The sequence below is a fragment of the Callospermophilus lateralis genome, chromosome 7, assembly GCF_048772815.1.
Source record: "Callospermophilus lateralis isolate mCalLat2 chromosome 7, mCalLat2.hap1, whole genome shotgun sequence".
Lineage (NCBI taxonomy): Eukaryota > Metazoa > Chordata > Mammalia > Rodentia > Sciuridae > Callospermophilus > Callospermophilus lateralis.
Window position 1 is genome coordinate 112,817,447 of NC_135311.1, and position 17,916 is coordinate 112,835,362.

General features: G+C 34.2%; 1 protein-coding gene across 2 annotated transcripts in view; it reads left to right on the plus strand.

Annotated features, from left to right (window-relative positions):
• Foxj3 (forkhead box J3) overlaps positions 1-17,916 on the plus strand; it is a 113,834-nt gene that overhangs the window by 48,069 nt on the left and 47,849 nt on the right. For both annotated transcript variants that reach the window (XM_076860628.2, XM_076860629.2), the window contains exon 4: positions 2,113-2,187. In XM_076860628.2, the coding sequence (XP_076716743.1) occupies positions 2,113-2,187 (75 nt within the window). The remainder of the gene's footprint in view (positions 1-2,112; positions 2,188-17,916) is intronic.

The following is a 17,916-nucleotide window of genomic DNA, read 5'->3' on the forward strand; positions in this document are numbered from 1 at the left end:
TGCCACTTCCCCACTTGCAGCAGACCTTTTGCATGGTGTCAATATAGAATGCTGAGCCCAAGGTAGTTTCTATATCACCTCCACAGAAAGGCTTTCCTCCAGTACCAGTAGATCTTTGCGTGTATCTTGGGTTTCCTATTCCTCTCTAGAGACAAAAGTGTTTTGTTTCTGTTTTCCCCTGAGAAATAATGAATTTTTGCCAGAGTCCTGTGGTTGAGAGATTTTGCTGCTTCTACTTCAAACTTAGATTTTAGATTTTTTTTTCTCTGTAAAAATACATGCAAGGTTGGTGGGTTTTGTAGCTCCCTTACCCCTCACTATTTTGCCATCTTCGGTCACCTCCTTGCTAGTTGTGCCACTAAGGAAGATGTTTTCCAGTCTCTTATCCTACCCTAATGTTTCTAAAGAGCACATGGTAAAGGCTTAAGGAGAAAGTTTAAGAGTGGGTGGAAATTCTTTGTCTTGAGCCCTTGTTCTAAACTAACTCACTAGCCCGTGGTTGGCCTTTAGAATTTTAACTAATTTCTTGTTACCTACTTAATGGTGGCCAGATCTTTTTCCCACACCTTGCCAAAGTTGAGGCAGTTTGCACGTCCAGTTCTTCTTTGAATAGCCTTGTCTCTTTTAGGAATGTTGTTTGCTTAGTTGCCTTACAACCTGTGTGATTTTTCAATTTACCCAGTGTTTCTCATTTTTTTGTGAGGGAGCATCATTTGTAGCTGCTTATATACCAAGTAGAGGTAGAATTCCCATTCATAAATTTTAAATTTCTATTTTGGCAATACTGTAGGCTTGAATTTATAAGCTGTGTACCTCTTTTAAAACTTTTAACTCACCCCTATGAGATTATGCCAGAAAATGACCCCAGAAGGTACCATTCTAAGCAGTGGTTAAATACAGTTGGGGCCTCTCTTCACCAAATATGTGGTCATTTGGTAACAACATTATCAGGGAATGGATTTTGGTGCATTTAATTGAGAAGAAAAGAACTTTGGGGTATTTTCTGTGAGAATTATGGTATAGTCCCACTTACTCATGAATAAATTTCGTGTTTCACAGACTTACTAGGTCTCCAAAGGCATCTTCCTACCACCCAGGTTTATTCTTCCCTGCTACATTGAGGATCCTAGATGTTCTTCTTAGTCCTTTGTAGCCATATCTTTCCATGTGTTTTTTCCCACTACAGATATAGTGAGAATCAAATTGACTTTTTTTTTGGGGGGGGGGAGTACTGAGGATTGAACTCAGGGTCACTCAGCCACTGAGTCACACCCTAGCCCTATTTTATATTTTATTTGGAAACAGGGTCTCACCGAGTTGCTTAGCACCTTGCTTTTGCCTGACTGGCTTTGAACTCGTGATCCTCAGCCTCCTCAGCTGCTGGGATTACAGGTGTGCATCACTACATCTGGCTCCGAATTGACTTTTGTATGCTTTTGTAATAGAGCAGTGGAATTTTAAAAACTCCCCCCCCCCCCCGGGATTGAATCCAGGGCCTTGTGTGAGCTAGGCAAGCACCCTCCTACACTCCTAGTCCTTACATTCTAAAAAATAGATTAATTAAGTTAGTTAATTAAAATTTAAATTAACTAAATACATTAATTAAATCCATTAATTACATTTTAAAAAATTAATTTAAAAATGCTAATATCTGTGCCTTATAGACCATTTGGACCTTATAGGAAAGTAAAAAATAAGAAAATAATTATCACCTAAAATTCATTGTAGAATAATTTATATCATTTGCATTCTGATTTGTTTCCAAAAATTGAAAAATATGATTAAAGCTGTGACATGTAGTTTTATATTTGGCACCTAACATTACATCACAGGCTTATTCTTGCATTGTTAAAAGGTCTTAAACATTTACAGTACTACATATGTTACATTGTTATGGAATCCACTAGAAAATGTCTTTTCTAATAACTATTTCCCTTTGTATTATTTGTATTGGAAAGTTAGGTTTAATTTGAAGCCCATTATAAAATAATTTTATACCATTTGTAATTGTATTACAATGCATAGGGATATTTAGGTTTCTGATTCTGTTTTTACAGATAGGTTTTATGTTTTGGATTCCATAACCCAATGACTTTTCTTCTTTAATTTCAGAATTCCATACGACATAATCTGTCACTGAACAAATGTTTCCTTAAAGTGCCTCGTTCAAAGGATGACCCCGGAAAGGTAGGATTTATTTTCTTGAAATGAAGCATATAAAGGGTGGATCTATATATAACTGACAAGTGGAGCAGACAAATTTTAAATTACATTTAAAAAATGTAATTTTTTAAAAAAATATTTATTGTGGTAGGTGGACCCAGTACCTTTATTTATTTATCTTTTATGTGGTGCTTAGGATTGAATCTAGTGCCTCAAATGAGATACTAGGTGGTGCTCTACCTCTGAGCCACAACCCTAGCTCATAAAAATAGAATGTTAAAAATTGGAGGTAGGCAGAGTTAAGAAGATAATGTAGAGCAACTAAGAAAATGTGGTACTAACAGAGAAACAACTTTATTTTAAAGTTAGAAGACTTATTATAAAATTACATTTTGAGAGTTTATCTACAGATACTTCCCTTTTTGTTGTCTTAATAGCCATGTCATACTATGTGGACTAAATTTGTTTGGTTTCTTAAGCTCAGAGTACTTGTTTGGATCATATTTGTTGTCAAGATAAATTACTAGATTAGAATTTTGAGACGGTATACCTACTGGCAAGATGTATCATGTGTATCTTATCTTGTTCATTGATTAGCTCTAGTTGCTTGCGCAGTGACTGGTGGCACAAGGCTAGGCTGCTTGTATTTTTTTGAGGCTAATTGTCCCTGAAAGAATTATTTCTAAAATGTAAGGCTGATTACATAAGTACACTGCTTACTCATCCATGTCCTAGAGGTGGTATACTTCCTTTGTTATAATATAGCCTTTACTGTCTTTTTCTTAATCTATCATTGCAGCTGTGATTCACCTCATTCAAGATTCACTGTGAGGAACATCTTGAAGTTTCCCAGACATGTTTGTTATTTGGTTTCACTGCATCTTTGCCTTTATTTGTTCTACTCCTTGTCTTTCAGGATTGAGCTGTAACATTACTTCTGTGAAGTATTTTTTTGTTTCCTTATACTTCAACTGAGTTTGTTGCTCTCTCTTTTATGTTCCTGTTAAGGTCATCATCATTGCCATTATCATTGTCCTAACTTATCTAATTTGGAGCTTACTGTCTCCAATTTATAGTAAGTTTCACATAGTAGCCAACAGTCTTTCAAAAATGTTAACCAATCATATAGTCTCTTTCCTCATCCCCACCTTTCTTTTTCCAAAGTGTTCATTAGTTATCAAATACTTATAGGTTAAATACTAAATTTATGAAGGTGTAGGATCATGTGTATCTGGTTCATTGTTTAGCCCTAGTTGCTTGCACAGTGATTGGCGGCACTGAGGAGACAACCTTGTTGAATATATAAATTGTATTCTCTGCTAGACTATTAGCTTCTTAACAGTTAGAGATGGAGAGGTATTCATTTTTGTCTTAATATTGTCACTTCTATGTAATAAACATTTTACAGCACTTTCAGTGATCTGTTCTATCAAATAGTTTTCATTAAGATTGAATAGATTATTACTGTAATAGTCTCAAGTTTTGTCCATACGCATAACTCTTAAGATTGTGAATATGAATTGGTGGTGAAATTTTTCTTTACTTTAAATAGACATTATTTAAAAAAACCATTAATTTCTTATATATCTTACATTATAATTTTCTGTAGACAGTGTATATGAATTAGATTAAAAAATATTTTTAAAAAATCAAAGATTTATTTTATTAGAAATCTATGAAAGCACTAATAGATTCATAAACATTTGATTTTATTTAAATTAATTAAAAACCAACACATGAATGTTAACTATATTATTTACTAAATTTTAACCAGTTCAAGAGTTTTTAGAAAATTTGTGCCTTCAGGCTGATTTTCTTTTGTTCAAAAGTTAAAGATTTTCTCCATTTTTAATTAAATAGTGTCACAGGATAAGGCAGATGTGGAAATATGTTGTTCTTTGAAACTATTCTTCTGGAATTATGATTATCTCAATGTGCAGCTAAAACAAATATAAAAATAAATTGTATCATGAGTTTTTGCCATTAGTCTTTGATTTTAAAAGTTTTGATATATCAAAACAGCCTTGTTCTCATTGATTCTGGTCTTAACGAATGAATAGCATTTTTGGTCTACAATGTACATTTATAGTAATAGAGTCACTTATTTTTGGTCTCAAAGTGAGGAGTATTTAGTCATTGTTCTCGTTGATTTTGGTCAGAAATACATGTGAAATTGCTATTTAAAAATGCACAAAATTCATTCATATGAGTATAGTCTTTTTTCTGGTACCAGGGATTGAACCCAGGGGTACTAAATCACTTAGCTACATCCTTAGCCCTTTTTTATTTTGAGACCGGGACTCACTAAATTGCCTAGGGCTTCACTGAGTTGCTGAGGCTGGCTTTGAACTTCCAATCCTCTTGCTTCAGTCTCCCAAGTAGCTGGGATTATAGATGTGCTCCACCACGCCTGACTTATTTTTTATATCTCAATGAGATTTCATTTAAAAAGAAAAATAAGTTTTAGTGCTGTTCAAATGCATTGAAAGCTTTATGAAAGTGGAAACAAAGGCCAGAAGATGGGTTCTTGCTGAGGTTCACTGTAGAATTAGGACTCAAGTGTACTGACCAGACTTACTTGCCAGTCACAGAAACCCAATATAGACTACCTTAGATGGAAAAATACTTCGGGAAGAACTGGGACCGGGTTCTGAAGTTATTTTATCAGCAATGTCTCTTTGTATCCTTTAGTTCTGCTAACTTCTCTGATGACTTCCTTTTCCTACTCAGTTAGTGACAGAGATGCATCAACAGTTTCTGGCTTATATTACCAGTTTAGTGACATCAAAAACAATGTGTATCCTGGATCCTTTACCCTGACCCCCAAATCACCTGGAATTACAGCCAGAGCTTGATTTCTTTGTAGACTAGTACTTTTTTCATTATACCAATCTTCCCTGTGAGGGAGACCAAAATGTTAGTTAAGTTTTGGTACTTATGAATTGTTTTTTCTTTTTGTATTTACAGTGTTTCCTGGCATTTGAGGAGCTTTTCCAAAACCATCCTCACCACAGTGGGAGAAAACCATTGAGCCAAGGTGGGGTGGGAGTAGAGTTTGGTCTTGGGTATGGGGTGGACTTTAACCTCTTAGGATTTTTCCTGATGCAGCCATGATCCCAATAGGTCCAAGAGGTAGAAGTAACTCATAGCATCTTCTTCCCTTTATTTTTATGGTGTAGCTTCCTGTTCATTGTTTTATGAGAGAGGTATAAAAACTAACGTAAACTTGAAGTATAGTGTTGAATTATAGAAGCTTTTATATGGCTACTTTTTCCTTGCTCAATTTTTCATGAAAGAAGCTTTTATTATAAAATTTTGCTTTATATTTGGTACCCTTTCATGTACATCGATGATCTTAAATCCATTTTTCTCTATTCCTTGTAACTCATTTCAAGTAGCCACATTATTGCTTTTTTTTTTAAACAAGAAACCAAAATTAAATTATATTTTGTGTCCATGACTTCTGAGTTTGAGGGACAGATTTATTTATTTCTTCTCCCATTGATTACAACTCTTTTCTCCCTAAGTAAATATCCTACAATCTGTCTCTGTTTTAAATGTCTTATCTTTTATCTCCTCTTCTCATTAGTTCTATTTTCTCTGAATTTTTTTTGGGGAAGGGGTGTTATTCTTTAATTCAGAATAATGCTTCTTAATTATCTTAAAGGTAAATATTTTGCTTACATTATGGAAAAACAAGTCATTAGCGAAATTTAGTTTAAAAGAAGAGTTCTTTCTCTCCTTCCCAGCTTAATTTTTCATAACCTTGTTCCCTTTTCTTAAGTTGAGAAAAATGATATATATATATTTGAACTAAAGGAAGTAGTTTCAACAAAAAAGGAAGTAATTGTCAACAGTGAGAAGATAGTAAGACCTTTTTTTTTAAAGATTGCCTGCACTTGCTTAGCACATATGAGGCACTGAGTTCTATCCTTAATATGAAAATAAAAAATATTCTGTCTGTCTACCCCCTCCCCCCCCCAAAAAAAAAAAACTTCCCAATCTTGGGGAGATAACTACAATTAATTCATAGTAACGAAAGTCCCTCTGCCTTTGTTGTGGGGGTTGGTGCTGAGGGGGGAAGTTCTTTCTTGTCTGGGAATGGGAGATTATAAAGGTGAAGTAATTGAAGATTGGTGTTTTTTGGTTTGTGAGGACACAAACATAGTGGCAGAGAAGTAACTCGAAAGTTTCGAGATTTTGAGATCATGGTTTTTTTGTTTGTTTGATTGATTCTCTATCCTCCAACCTTGTAGTTAATTCATTAATTTCTTTGCAAAAGAGATTCTTTTTAGGGAGCCATGTTAGTATTGTACTATAATTATTTATAAATTATCTATTACTCATTGATATCATATTTGGATCACTTTATTTTAAAAAGGCGAAGGGGACATTATGGTTCATGCTTGTAGTCCCAGCTACTTGGGAGCTGGGGTAGGAGGAGCACTTGAGCTAATGAGTTCAAGGACAGTCTGGGAAACTTAGTGAGACCACATCTCAAGGAAAAAAAAAAAAAAGACTGGGCATGGTAATGCATGCCAGTCTATAATCCCAGTGAGACGGGAAGATCACAAGTTCAGAGCCAGCTTCAGCAACTTAGTAAGACCCTGTCTCCCCCCCCAATATATATATATATATATATATATATATATATATATATATATATATATATATATATATATATGCTGGAGATGTAGCTCTGTGATTAAGTGCCCCTGGGAGTATCCCTACCTGCCCTCAAAAAAGAAAGAATTAAAAGATGTAGAAAAGAGAAATTGGAGAGATTTGAGAAAAAATATAATGTTAGATAATGAAGAGTGTTGCAAGGAATCATAGGTATTTATCCTGAAGAAGGAAGATAAGAATGTAATTTTAATACTAGAGTAAATGGCTGATTTTTGTGAGGAAGAAGTCGACTGCTGCTGGGCACCGTGGTGTATGCCTGTAATCCCAGCAGCTCAGGAGTCTGAGACAGGAGAATTGTGAGTTCAAAGCCAGCCTTAGCAAATTAGTGAGGCCCTAAGCAATTTAGCAAGATTGTTTAAATAAAATACAAAAAATAGAGCCAGGAATGTGACTCTGTGGTTGAGTGCCCCTGAGTTCAATCCCTGTACCTCCCCTCCTCCCGCAAAAAAAAAAAAAAAAAAAAAGTTGACTGCTTATCTATGTTTTTGTACAAAACTGAACAAGAAAGAGGGCTTAAGGGTAAGTAAGAGCTTGATTGTACAAAATAAGGACATCACATTTTTGGGATGAGAAAACATGGGTATCTGTTCCTAAGTGAGGCTTAAGAGTTTGCAACTTCTGAAGGATTTGAATAGATGAAATTGCAGGCCTTGCTGGTTTACTCATGGTACATGAGAACCCCAGTTGAAGACTGGGAAGAGAACATGATCAGGTTAGTTGTCAGAACAAAGTCAGGATAGAATCAGGAATTAAGGGATTAATATAACTTGAGGTTCAAGAAAGGAAATGGATTGGTACCAGTGAGTGCATGTTAAGGCAGAAATGGATTTTGAATGTAATGTCATTATACGAACCAGGGTTAAAAAACAAAGGTGACCATAGGTATTCAGAAGGTTTGAAAGGTTGAGTTAGATGGAGATGAGGTCTAGATTTAGAGAGGTAAGCAGAAAGAAGTGCTGGCTGAGGACCCTGATGTTGCACTGCGGGTTAGCAGTTTAGTCATAGCTGTATAGACACTGTTTTCTGTTCTCTTCTGAAGGGTGTAAGAGAACATTTTGTTGTTGTCCTTCCCCCCCCTTCTAGATCTAATCTACTTCTTTATGTTTAACCCTAAAATTAATTTTAAAATATGGTAAAATTCACTCTTGGGTGTGTAATTCCAGTTGTTTTTAACATACTTACATAACCATCACTATGATCAAGATACGTAAAAGTGCTCTATATTGTCCTTTGGTGGTCAGCCCCTTCGTTTTGGTAGGCCCTGGCAAATATCTGTTCTTTGTCCATGGAGTTTTGCCTTTTCCAGAATTCATGCAAATGGGATTAGGAACCCTTTTTTGAGTCTGACTTCTTTGATTTAGCAAAATGCATTTTGAGATAAATGAGTGTTATGGAGATAAGCAGTTTGTTCCCTTTTATTGCATATATTCCATCATTTGTATTTACCACAGTTTAATCACCATTTGAGGGACATGTGGATTGTTGCTGGTCATAACTTCATTTGCCCATCAAGTTCTTAGACTTAGACTCAGTAACTAATTTTACAAATATTGAGATACAACTTAAGATAATAAATTGCTTTGTGAGTGGATCGTGATAGGTGATTAATGATAGATGTATTATCTCTTAAAAATCCATTATAATTTAAAACCTTATGTTCAACTTCAAAACATTTTCTAAAAGGATTATGTTAAATAAGGTAGTGATGATTTAAATCAAATTATGACTAATTATTGCTCACTTAATGGGACACACTTTTAAAAATATCCTTAACATTTAGAGAAACCATTTATTATTGATTAAATGTTTTATAGTCAATATGCTAATTACAGTTAAAAATCCATTGATTAGGAGTAAATTCCTTAACTGTCTCTCATAGGCAACACTTAGCTTAACTTGATAATCAATGTATTTTATAGTAATGAAAACCCAGATTTGTTCAAAAAGAGTGTCCCAGGGACCTGAGCTGGCACTGGAATAGTCGTTCATATAATAATTCAGCCAACTAGTTCAGCCAAGCAGCCTGCGTTGACAAAGTACCTGCTGTGTTTGATCATTAACCATCTGTTTTTGTGGTCTGAATAAAGTGGCTATTTAACTTGCTGCCTAGAGTAGAAGCTCCTAAGATTGAAAGATCATGTTATCCTTAATTGTGCTTAGGTAACAAATTATGCTTAGGCAACATGTGTAAGCCAGAACTGAAACTGGAATGTATGGTTGCCTTATATAAGGGGCATACAAATTCAGAAGAGCATCCTAAGATGTTGAGGGTAAGCAAAGCAAACAAACCTTTGAATTTGGATTGCCAAATATAAACTGGGAGAGAGAGAAAAAACAATATAAAGCAACAGGATCTGATACTGTTTTTGAAGATCTTGAAATAGATGTGCATTGAGAACTAAGGAAGAATAGAAAACAGGATGATTAATCTTTATCAATGGGCATTATGAATGCCCACTTTCTTTCAGTGGGTTTAGTTAGCCCTTTAAGTCCATGTTTTCAGTTTTGCAAATATTTCAGTGAAATTGACACACATATATATTTAGGTGTGAGGAATAGGAGGGAAATCATAATCTAGAGCTTATATATCCTTTATTATCATTAAGAATGAAAATAGATCTTTAAATAGGATATTGGACAAATATGGTATCTGGAACACTGGGAGAAATAGGTTAAAACATAAAATTCATAGAAATAGCCATTTAGAATGGCTAGCTGCTTTTATAGGGAATACTCTCCAAGAAGTTAATATTAGCTTGGGTTTATTTATATTTAAGCAAATAAAAGCATTTTTATTAGGCTATAATCAGACCAAGACTTGTTAAAGAAAGGTCAATTAGTATGTGAGAAACCAGGGTACCTTGAGTTGACATAAAATTTCAACCACATATAAAGTATTAGAATAATAAAAATGGACTTTATTTGAAGTAATAAATATTTTGTAAAGAGAATAAAAGCATTTAAGTCTGTTGTTGGTCTTTGTCATGTCTTCATTTCCAGTACATTTTCTGTATCTCTTTACCTTAAATTTCAAGTTTATGGATCATATGTATTATTTGTTTGATTTTTTTTCCTATTAAAATTGCTACTTTGTTTTCAGTTCAGGTTCACTCTCTCTCTAGAGATAACCTTTGTATTAGGGCATCTTGAAGTTTGCAGTGTTTTTTTTGTTGTTGTTTTTAATATGTAGACAAAGGTGTAGAATTTCAGTTAGTGATTTTAGGGATTTTACAGACTAAGCCATTGCATTTCACCCTTTTAGGAGGACATTTACTTTCTGTACCAGAATTTTTGGCATGAATTAAATAATGCCTACATTCTAATATTGCCTTTTAGAATTTAGAGCTCTTTCACATGCATTATCTTGATCCTCAAATCTGTGGTCAGATTCCAGTTTTAGATCATGATCTTTGAATCTGTAATAGATTTTTTTTTATGTAAGTTCTCATAAACTTTATATAGTAAAATTTCTATAAATAGAACGATTCAGTATATACATGCCCTTTTCACTCAGCACAATGTCTATGGTGCTGTTTCATGTACCATTTTTTATTATTAAGTATTGTATTTATGTACCCCAATTTGTGTATCCATTTATGTATTGGTGGATATTTGAGGTGTTTTCAATTAGGGGCTGTTTTGAAAAAACTTTCAGGGGCTGGAGTTGTAGCTTTTAGGGGCTGGTAGAGTGCTTGCCTCGCGTGTGTGAGGCATGGGGTTCAATTCAAAACACCAAGAGTAAATAAGTGAAATAAATGTCCATTGACAACTAAAAAAAATAATTAAAAACACTATTAGGAAATTCTATGTTTTTTATGGGCATATGCTTTTAGTTCTCTTGAATAATAGAATTGCTGGGTCAGAGGATGGGTGGAGGATTAAGTTTATAAGAAACTAAACATCCATTTTAACGTTCTCAGTAGCAATACAGGAGAGTTCAATTTTGCTACATCCTGGCCAGTAGTTTAACTATTGTTTTAACTTTAGCCATTCTACTGGTTACCAAGTAGAATGATTTTCCTAATGAAATGACTATTGATTTTGAGCATCTCTTCATGTGCTTACTAGCCATTTGTGTGAAAGTTTTCTTTTCTGAAGGTTGTTTTAAAAGTCTTTTGCTTTAAAATTTTTTTTCTTTTCTGAAGGTTGTTTTAAAAGTCTTTTGCTTTAAAAATTTTTTTGGTGGGCTGAGGATATAGCTCAGTTGGTAGAGTGCTTGTCTCACATGCACTAGGCCCTCAGTTCAATCCCCAGCACCACCACCATTGCCACTACAACAGTAACAACAAAATTTGGTGTCATTACTAAGTTGTACGATATTCTCAGTCTTTCTTAGATTTATCTTGTGTAAACATTTTCTCAGACTTGTTTGCCTTTCTTCTTTTTCTAGTAGAGTCTTAAAGAGTACAAAATTTTGAGAAAATCTAATATATTAGTTTTAATTTACTGGTTACTGACTTTGGTGTGTTGTTCAGGAAATCAAAGTCATGAAATTTTTTATATTTTATATATTTATATTTAAGTCTGCAGTCCACTTCAAATTAATATTTGTATATGATTTATTTAATCTCTTGAATTGTTTTTTTCTTTTTATGAAATGTTTCCTTAACTTTTTTCTTTTTGGGTTGGTGCTGGTGCTCCAACTCATTGCCTTGAACATGCTCAGCAAACACTCTTCACTGAGCTGTACACCTTCAGCCCCTTTCCTTATTTTCTAAAACTGCTTTTCTAAGAGCTTAATTTGTCTGCTACCAATTTATCCATTCTAGTTTTCTATACTACTTCATTTTTTTTTTTTTTTTGGTCTTTTTTCAGTCTTTAAATAGTCACTGGTTCTTGTTTTTTAAATTATCCAACAATTTGCCTTTTAACTAGGATGCTTAGACTCTATATGTGATATGATGCTTAGTGTGATGAGTATTTGTTTTATTTCTGTGTTGCTTCATTCCTGCAATCTTTGGGGTTAATCAAAGAATATAGTATTTTATTTCCTCTATTGACTTCTTTTTTAGGGGGTTATTGGGCATTTAACCTAGGGCCACTTTATCACTGAGCTACATCCTCAGACGTTTTTATTTTTATTTTGAGACAGAGTCTCACTAAGTTGCTGAGGGTCTTGCTAAGTTGCTGAGGCTGGTCTCAAACTTGTGATTCTCCTGCCTCAGCTTCCTGAGTTGCTGGGATTACAGGTATGTGCCACTGGGCACCTGGTTCCTCTATTAAGGTTTTAGACGTGCTGTTTTTTTGTTTTTTTTGGTATTTTTTTTAAAAATTCTAGTTTATTATGTGTGTCAGCAGAAAAACATAATATTATTATACATATAGAGTGCAATTTTTCATATCCCTGGTTGTATACAAAATAGAGTCACACCATTCATGTCTTCATACATGTACTTACAGGGTAATGATGTTCATCTCATTCCACTGTCTTTCCTACCCCCATGTCCACCCTTGTTCCCCTTTGTTCTATCTAGAGTTCATCTAATCCACCTATGCTCCCCACCCCAACCACATTATGAATCAGCATCCTTATCAAAGAAGACATTTGTCATTTTATTTTTTGGGATTGGATAACTTCTCTTAGCATTATATTTTCCAACTCCATCCATTTACCTGCAAATACCATGATTTTATTCTCTTTTAATGCTGAATAGTATTCCATTGTGTATATATACCACATTTTCGTTATCCATTCATCAGCTGAAGGCCATCTAGGTTGGTTCCACAGTTTATTGTAATTGTTCTGCTATAAACATGGATGTGGCTGTGTCCCAGTAGTATCGTGTTTTTAAGTTCTTTGGGTATAGACTAAGGAGTGGGATAGCTGGGTTAAATGGTGGTTCCATTTCCAGTTTTCCAAGGAATCTCCATACTCCTTTCCATATTGGCTGCATCAATTTGCAGTCCCACCTAGTTGTGCTGTTTTTTTTATGACATTTTGTTAGTAGTCATTATGGCACTTGACAATCTATGTAAAGATAATATACCACCTTCCATTTCATATCACTTAGTGTTTATCTCTTGCTATCTATTTTATAAGTTAATAATCTTACAACAATTTAATTCCATTTTAATACCATTTATTTATTTGTCCCCCCTCCCTTTTTCAGTTATAGTATTTTATGCTTCTACTTACCTCATAAATCCCACCTTAGGATTTGTTTTATTGCTTGTCTTTTAAGGAAATTACTTTGAAGAAAATCTTTGTTACTTACCTTTTCTGATGTTCTTTCCTATAATCCAAGTTTCCATCTGATATCTTTTTCCTTTAACCTATTATCTTTTGACATTTCTTTCAGTGTAGGTATTTAGGTAACAAGTTTTGTGGGCTTTTGTTTATCTGAAGAAGTCTGGATTCTACCCTCAGGGTACTTTTTCTGAATATGAAATTCTGGGTTTGCAAAGTCCCTTGGGGACTTTGAAGATGTTCCATTGTCCTTGGCCTCCAGTATTTTAGCTATCATTTATATTTTGTTCCCTACATAATGTGTCTCTCCTACATTCTACCCCCTTTTTTCATTGGCTTTCAGGTTTTTTTTCTTTATCTTTAGATTTTTGCAGTTTTGACTATTTTGTGCTTCAGTGTAGTTTTTTTCACATTTAATTTTGCTTGAGGTTTGCCAAGCTTCTAGAATCCATAAGAAAAGGTTTTCATCAAATTTGGAGTATTTCAGTTACTATTTCTTTAAAAATTTATTTCGGCACATTTTTTCCTCCTTTCCTTTTAACATTCAGTTTGATAAACTTTGATATTGTTTCACAATTTCCTGAAGCTTTATTCATTTTTCTCCTCTTATTCTTCAGGTTGGTTAATTTCTACTCATCTATAATATCTCTGACCCTTTGACTCTGTCCAGTGTATTGTTAAGCAAATCTAGTGGAGTTTTTATTTAAATTATTAGATGTTTTAATTCTGGAATTTCCATTTGGGACTTTTGTGTTTGTTCATAGATAGTTGGTGAAACATATTCAGCCAGTTACTTTGATGCTCTAGTGTTAGTGCTTCTGGGTGGTCCCTGACCTGTTTGAATGTGAGATAACCCAAAAGACTGTTTTCCTATGGGTTTTTATAATAAGAAAGTATTAAAATCTGACCTGTGCTAGGTTTGTGGCTCAGTGTTAGGGTACCTGCCTAGCATATGTGAGGCACTGGGTTCGATCCTCAGCACCACATCAGTATATAAATAAATAAAATGAAGCTATTATGGCCATCTGCAACTAAAAATGTTAAAAAAAAAAAAAAAAAAGAACTGCACTGTTCTATATGGAGTGTTTTAGGCACCTCATGAACCTAATTCAGTCTTCCATCTGATTGTTTACATCATCATTGATCTTTTGAGATTCTGGATTTTTATATGAAAACAAAGTAATTACAGAAATGAAATTTTTAAAAAAACATTTTAATAATATATAATTTGGGTTACTCTGTCGCTTCCAGCTGATCTCCTTTCTATAATCTTTGCTTACTTCCACCTTCTTAGATTCCACCTTCTGCAGTGCTGTCTTAAGATATGGCACACAAGTGAAAACACAAATCTGGGTCTGCTGCCCCATTTTTAACTCCAACCCCCAGCTCCATGTCCCTAAACTTTATATTTAAACTACAGTCCACCATGTTTTCTGCTTTTATGATGCAGGTTTATGTCTCCATGTTTTGCCCATACTCTTTTCTATGTCTAAAAAGCCTTCCTTTCTGTCCTCTCATTAAAAAAAAAAAAAAAAATTATAGTTGTAGATGGACAGAATGCCTTTATTTTATTTGTTACTGTGGTGCTGAGGATTGAACCTAGTGCCTCACATGTGCTAGGCAAGTTATGTGCCACTGAGCCACAACCCCAGCCCCATTGTCTCATTTTTTAATGCCTAGCTCAAATGTCACTTTGCTTCTTTTTATTCTGATCTTTTCTTTGATGAGTAGGGTAAGAGGTAAGGACAGTTGATTATGAAGTGCTTCTTAGCACTACTCCCTTATAGTGTTATCTAGTTGTAATAAGAGTTAAAAATAAATTTTAATTTTCTTTATTCATCTCTTATTATGTCTTTCTTTAACCTAGTCACATGAATAGTTTTCATAGTGTCTTCTTTTCTTTCATAGGTCTTAAGACTTTAGTACCAGAGAGTTCTTTAACATTTGTTTATGCCATGGCTCTGATGACAGTTGTGGTCAAGCATGTGGCCCCCTTTTCAAAATAATATTTTTAAGGACATATTCCAAAACATATAAGATTAAAAAGATGAACAGTTATAAAAATATTGAAACAAATTTATGATACAGTAATTTATATGTTTCCTTGGTTAAATAAAAATTTGATTAGTGTAATTGCCATTTTGAGATATTTGCAAAAATTATTAACACAGCATGAAATAAACTGATTTTCAGGCATTACAAATGCTACATTGGTTTATTCCTTACATTCATATTGGAAGGAAATTCTGAATTTTAGCATGTTTTCCTTATCTGAGTTAATGTAGCCCCCTAAATCCTATCTACAGACCCCTCTGGGGAATTCATGAACCTTAGATCTGCCTAAAGTTATTTTTGTCCTTTTCTTCTTCCCACCGTATCTGAGCACAATGATCCTTATGGATTGAATGTTTTGGCTTTAGCATTCTATGGGTGTTATTTACTTGTCTTTTATGTGCTGGGCATTAGGGTAAACCAGCAAACAAAAACAGACAAAAATTAATTCCCTTGAGGAACTTACAATCCAATGGGAGAAGAATGAAAAAAAAAAGCAAATACTTAAATATATAAAATGGTATACAGTGTAAATGCTGGAGGAAAAAAATAGAGAGCTGGGTAAGGTGAACATGCATGTAGATTGCACTTTTCAAAAGTGTGCTAGGTAAGTTCATTGAGGGAGTGACATTTGAGCTATGACAATTAGGTGGTGAGAAAGTTAACCACGTGGATATCTTTTCTGTCTCCCTCTCCATGCTAGGGACGAGACTTCTTTAATTTGTACTCCTAATGCCAGCATTGTGCCTAGTACAGAGCCAAGCCTTGATGAATTCATTAAGATGATTTATTCACCTTTCTGGTATCTGCTTAAGATTTATGTTTAGTCAGTTTGATTTAATATGTAACTTTCTCATTTGTTGGGTTATATCATATTCAGGATTATGTTCATATATAGCTAGTTGCCCTTTCATCTTCCTTCTTTTTTCTTTCATAACCTGACTCTCATTGTGTTGTCCAGGCTGGCCTTCAACTCCTGACTGGGCTAAGGAGCTCCTCTTACCTCAGCCTCCTAAGTAGCTGGGACTTAGGGCACACACTATTGCACCTAGCTCATTTTCATTTTGATAATAAGCCTTACTAAAAATGTTTTGGCTATTGTTACTTGTCTTTTTTTAAAATTGATTCATACTTTTTATACAGAGCAATGAGTTTCATTGTGGCATATTCACACATAATACATACATACATAACAAACATACAAAATACATAACATAATTGGTCAGTATTACTTTCCAATGCCTTTCCCTCCTTCATCCTCCCTTCCCCTGCTTGCCTTCCTTCACTCTACTTTCATGACCTTTTATCGGGGTGGGTGGGGTGGGAGGTGTCCCTTTAGCATCTACATACGAGAAAAAACATAATACTTTTCTCTGACTGGCTTGTTTTGCTTAATATGATTCTCTTCAGTTTCATCCATTTTCCTACAGATGACATAATTTCATTCTTTATTGACTGAATAAAACTCCATTGTATATATGTATTCATTTTCTTTATCCATTCATCTTTTGATGGAAGTCTAGGCTGATTCCATAAGTTATTGTGAATTGTGCTGCAGTAAACATGGTATGCATGTATCCCTAAACTATGCTGACTTTAATTCTTATGGATACATATTGAAGAGTGGTATAGCTGGATAATGTGGTGGTGCCATTTCTAGTTCTTGAGGAACTTCCATACTGATTTCTCAAGTGGCTATACTAATTTACATTCCTACCAACAATATATATGAGGTCCTTTCCCCCTGCATCTTCACCAGCATTTCTTGTTGTTTTTATTCTTGATGATTGTTGCCGTGACTAGAGTGAGGTGGAATCTCAGTATAGTTTTGATTTACATTTATCTGGTGGTTAAGATGTTAAACATTTTTTCATATAGCTGTTGGCCATTTATATTTCTTTGGAGAAGTCCATTTGTCCATTTGTTGAATGGGTGGGCTGACTATTTATTTATTTATTTATTTGTATTTTTACTTACTTATTTTTGCGATACTGGGGATTGTACCCAGGGTTGTTTTATCAGTGAGCTACATTCCAGTCCTTTTTTTCTTTTTCTTTTTCTTTTTCTATTTTTAGACAGGGTCTCACTAAGTTAGTTGTCTAGGCTGGCCTCAAATTTAGCCTCCTCTAAATTGCTGGAATTATAGATGTACATTCCTATTCCTAGCTTAAGTTATCTGTTTGTTTATTGATTGATATTGAGTTTTTTGAGTTATTTATGTATTCTGGATATTAATCCTCTGTCATAAGAGTAGCTGGCAAGTTTTCTCCAATTCTGTAGACTCTGTCCTCACACTGTAGTTATCTTTGCTCTGCAGAGGCTTTTTGATTTGATGCCATCTCATTTATTGATCCTTTCTCTTATTTCCTGACCTGTAAGAGTTTATTCAAGAAGTTGATGCCTGTGCTTATATGTTGAAGTGTTTCCCCTATGTTCTCTTCTAATAGTTGTAAAGTTTCTGGTCTTATACATAGATTTGGTGTTTGTCTTTTATTTGCCTTTTCTTTGTCAAAGTAGTCATATGGCAGATGCTAAGTGAAAGGATACATCTTTACAAGCAGCCAAATTATTTACCTTTTCTAGTTGTAATTCCCTTAGGTAATTACATAAAAAGCTCTATACTAAATGGACAGCTTTTAAAATTTAGGATTTGCCAAATATTGTGTGCTTTCTCTTTGATTCTAGAAAGTGCTAAAGAGTATTTTAAGATTAATAAAAGGCATTATGAGGTCAAATAGTGGAGGAGGGAATATTTTCATATGTATTTCATTTAATCCTCAGTATACTCTCAGGGTTCATTGGCCTCAAGCTGGATTTTTAAGTACCTA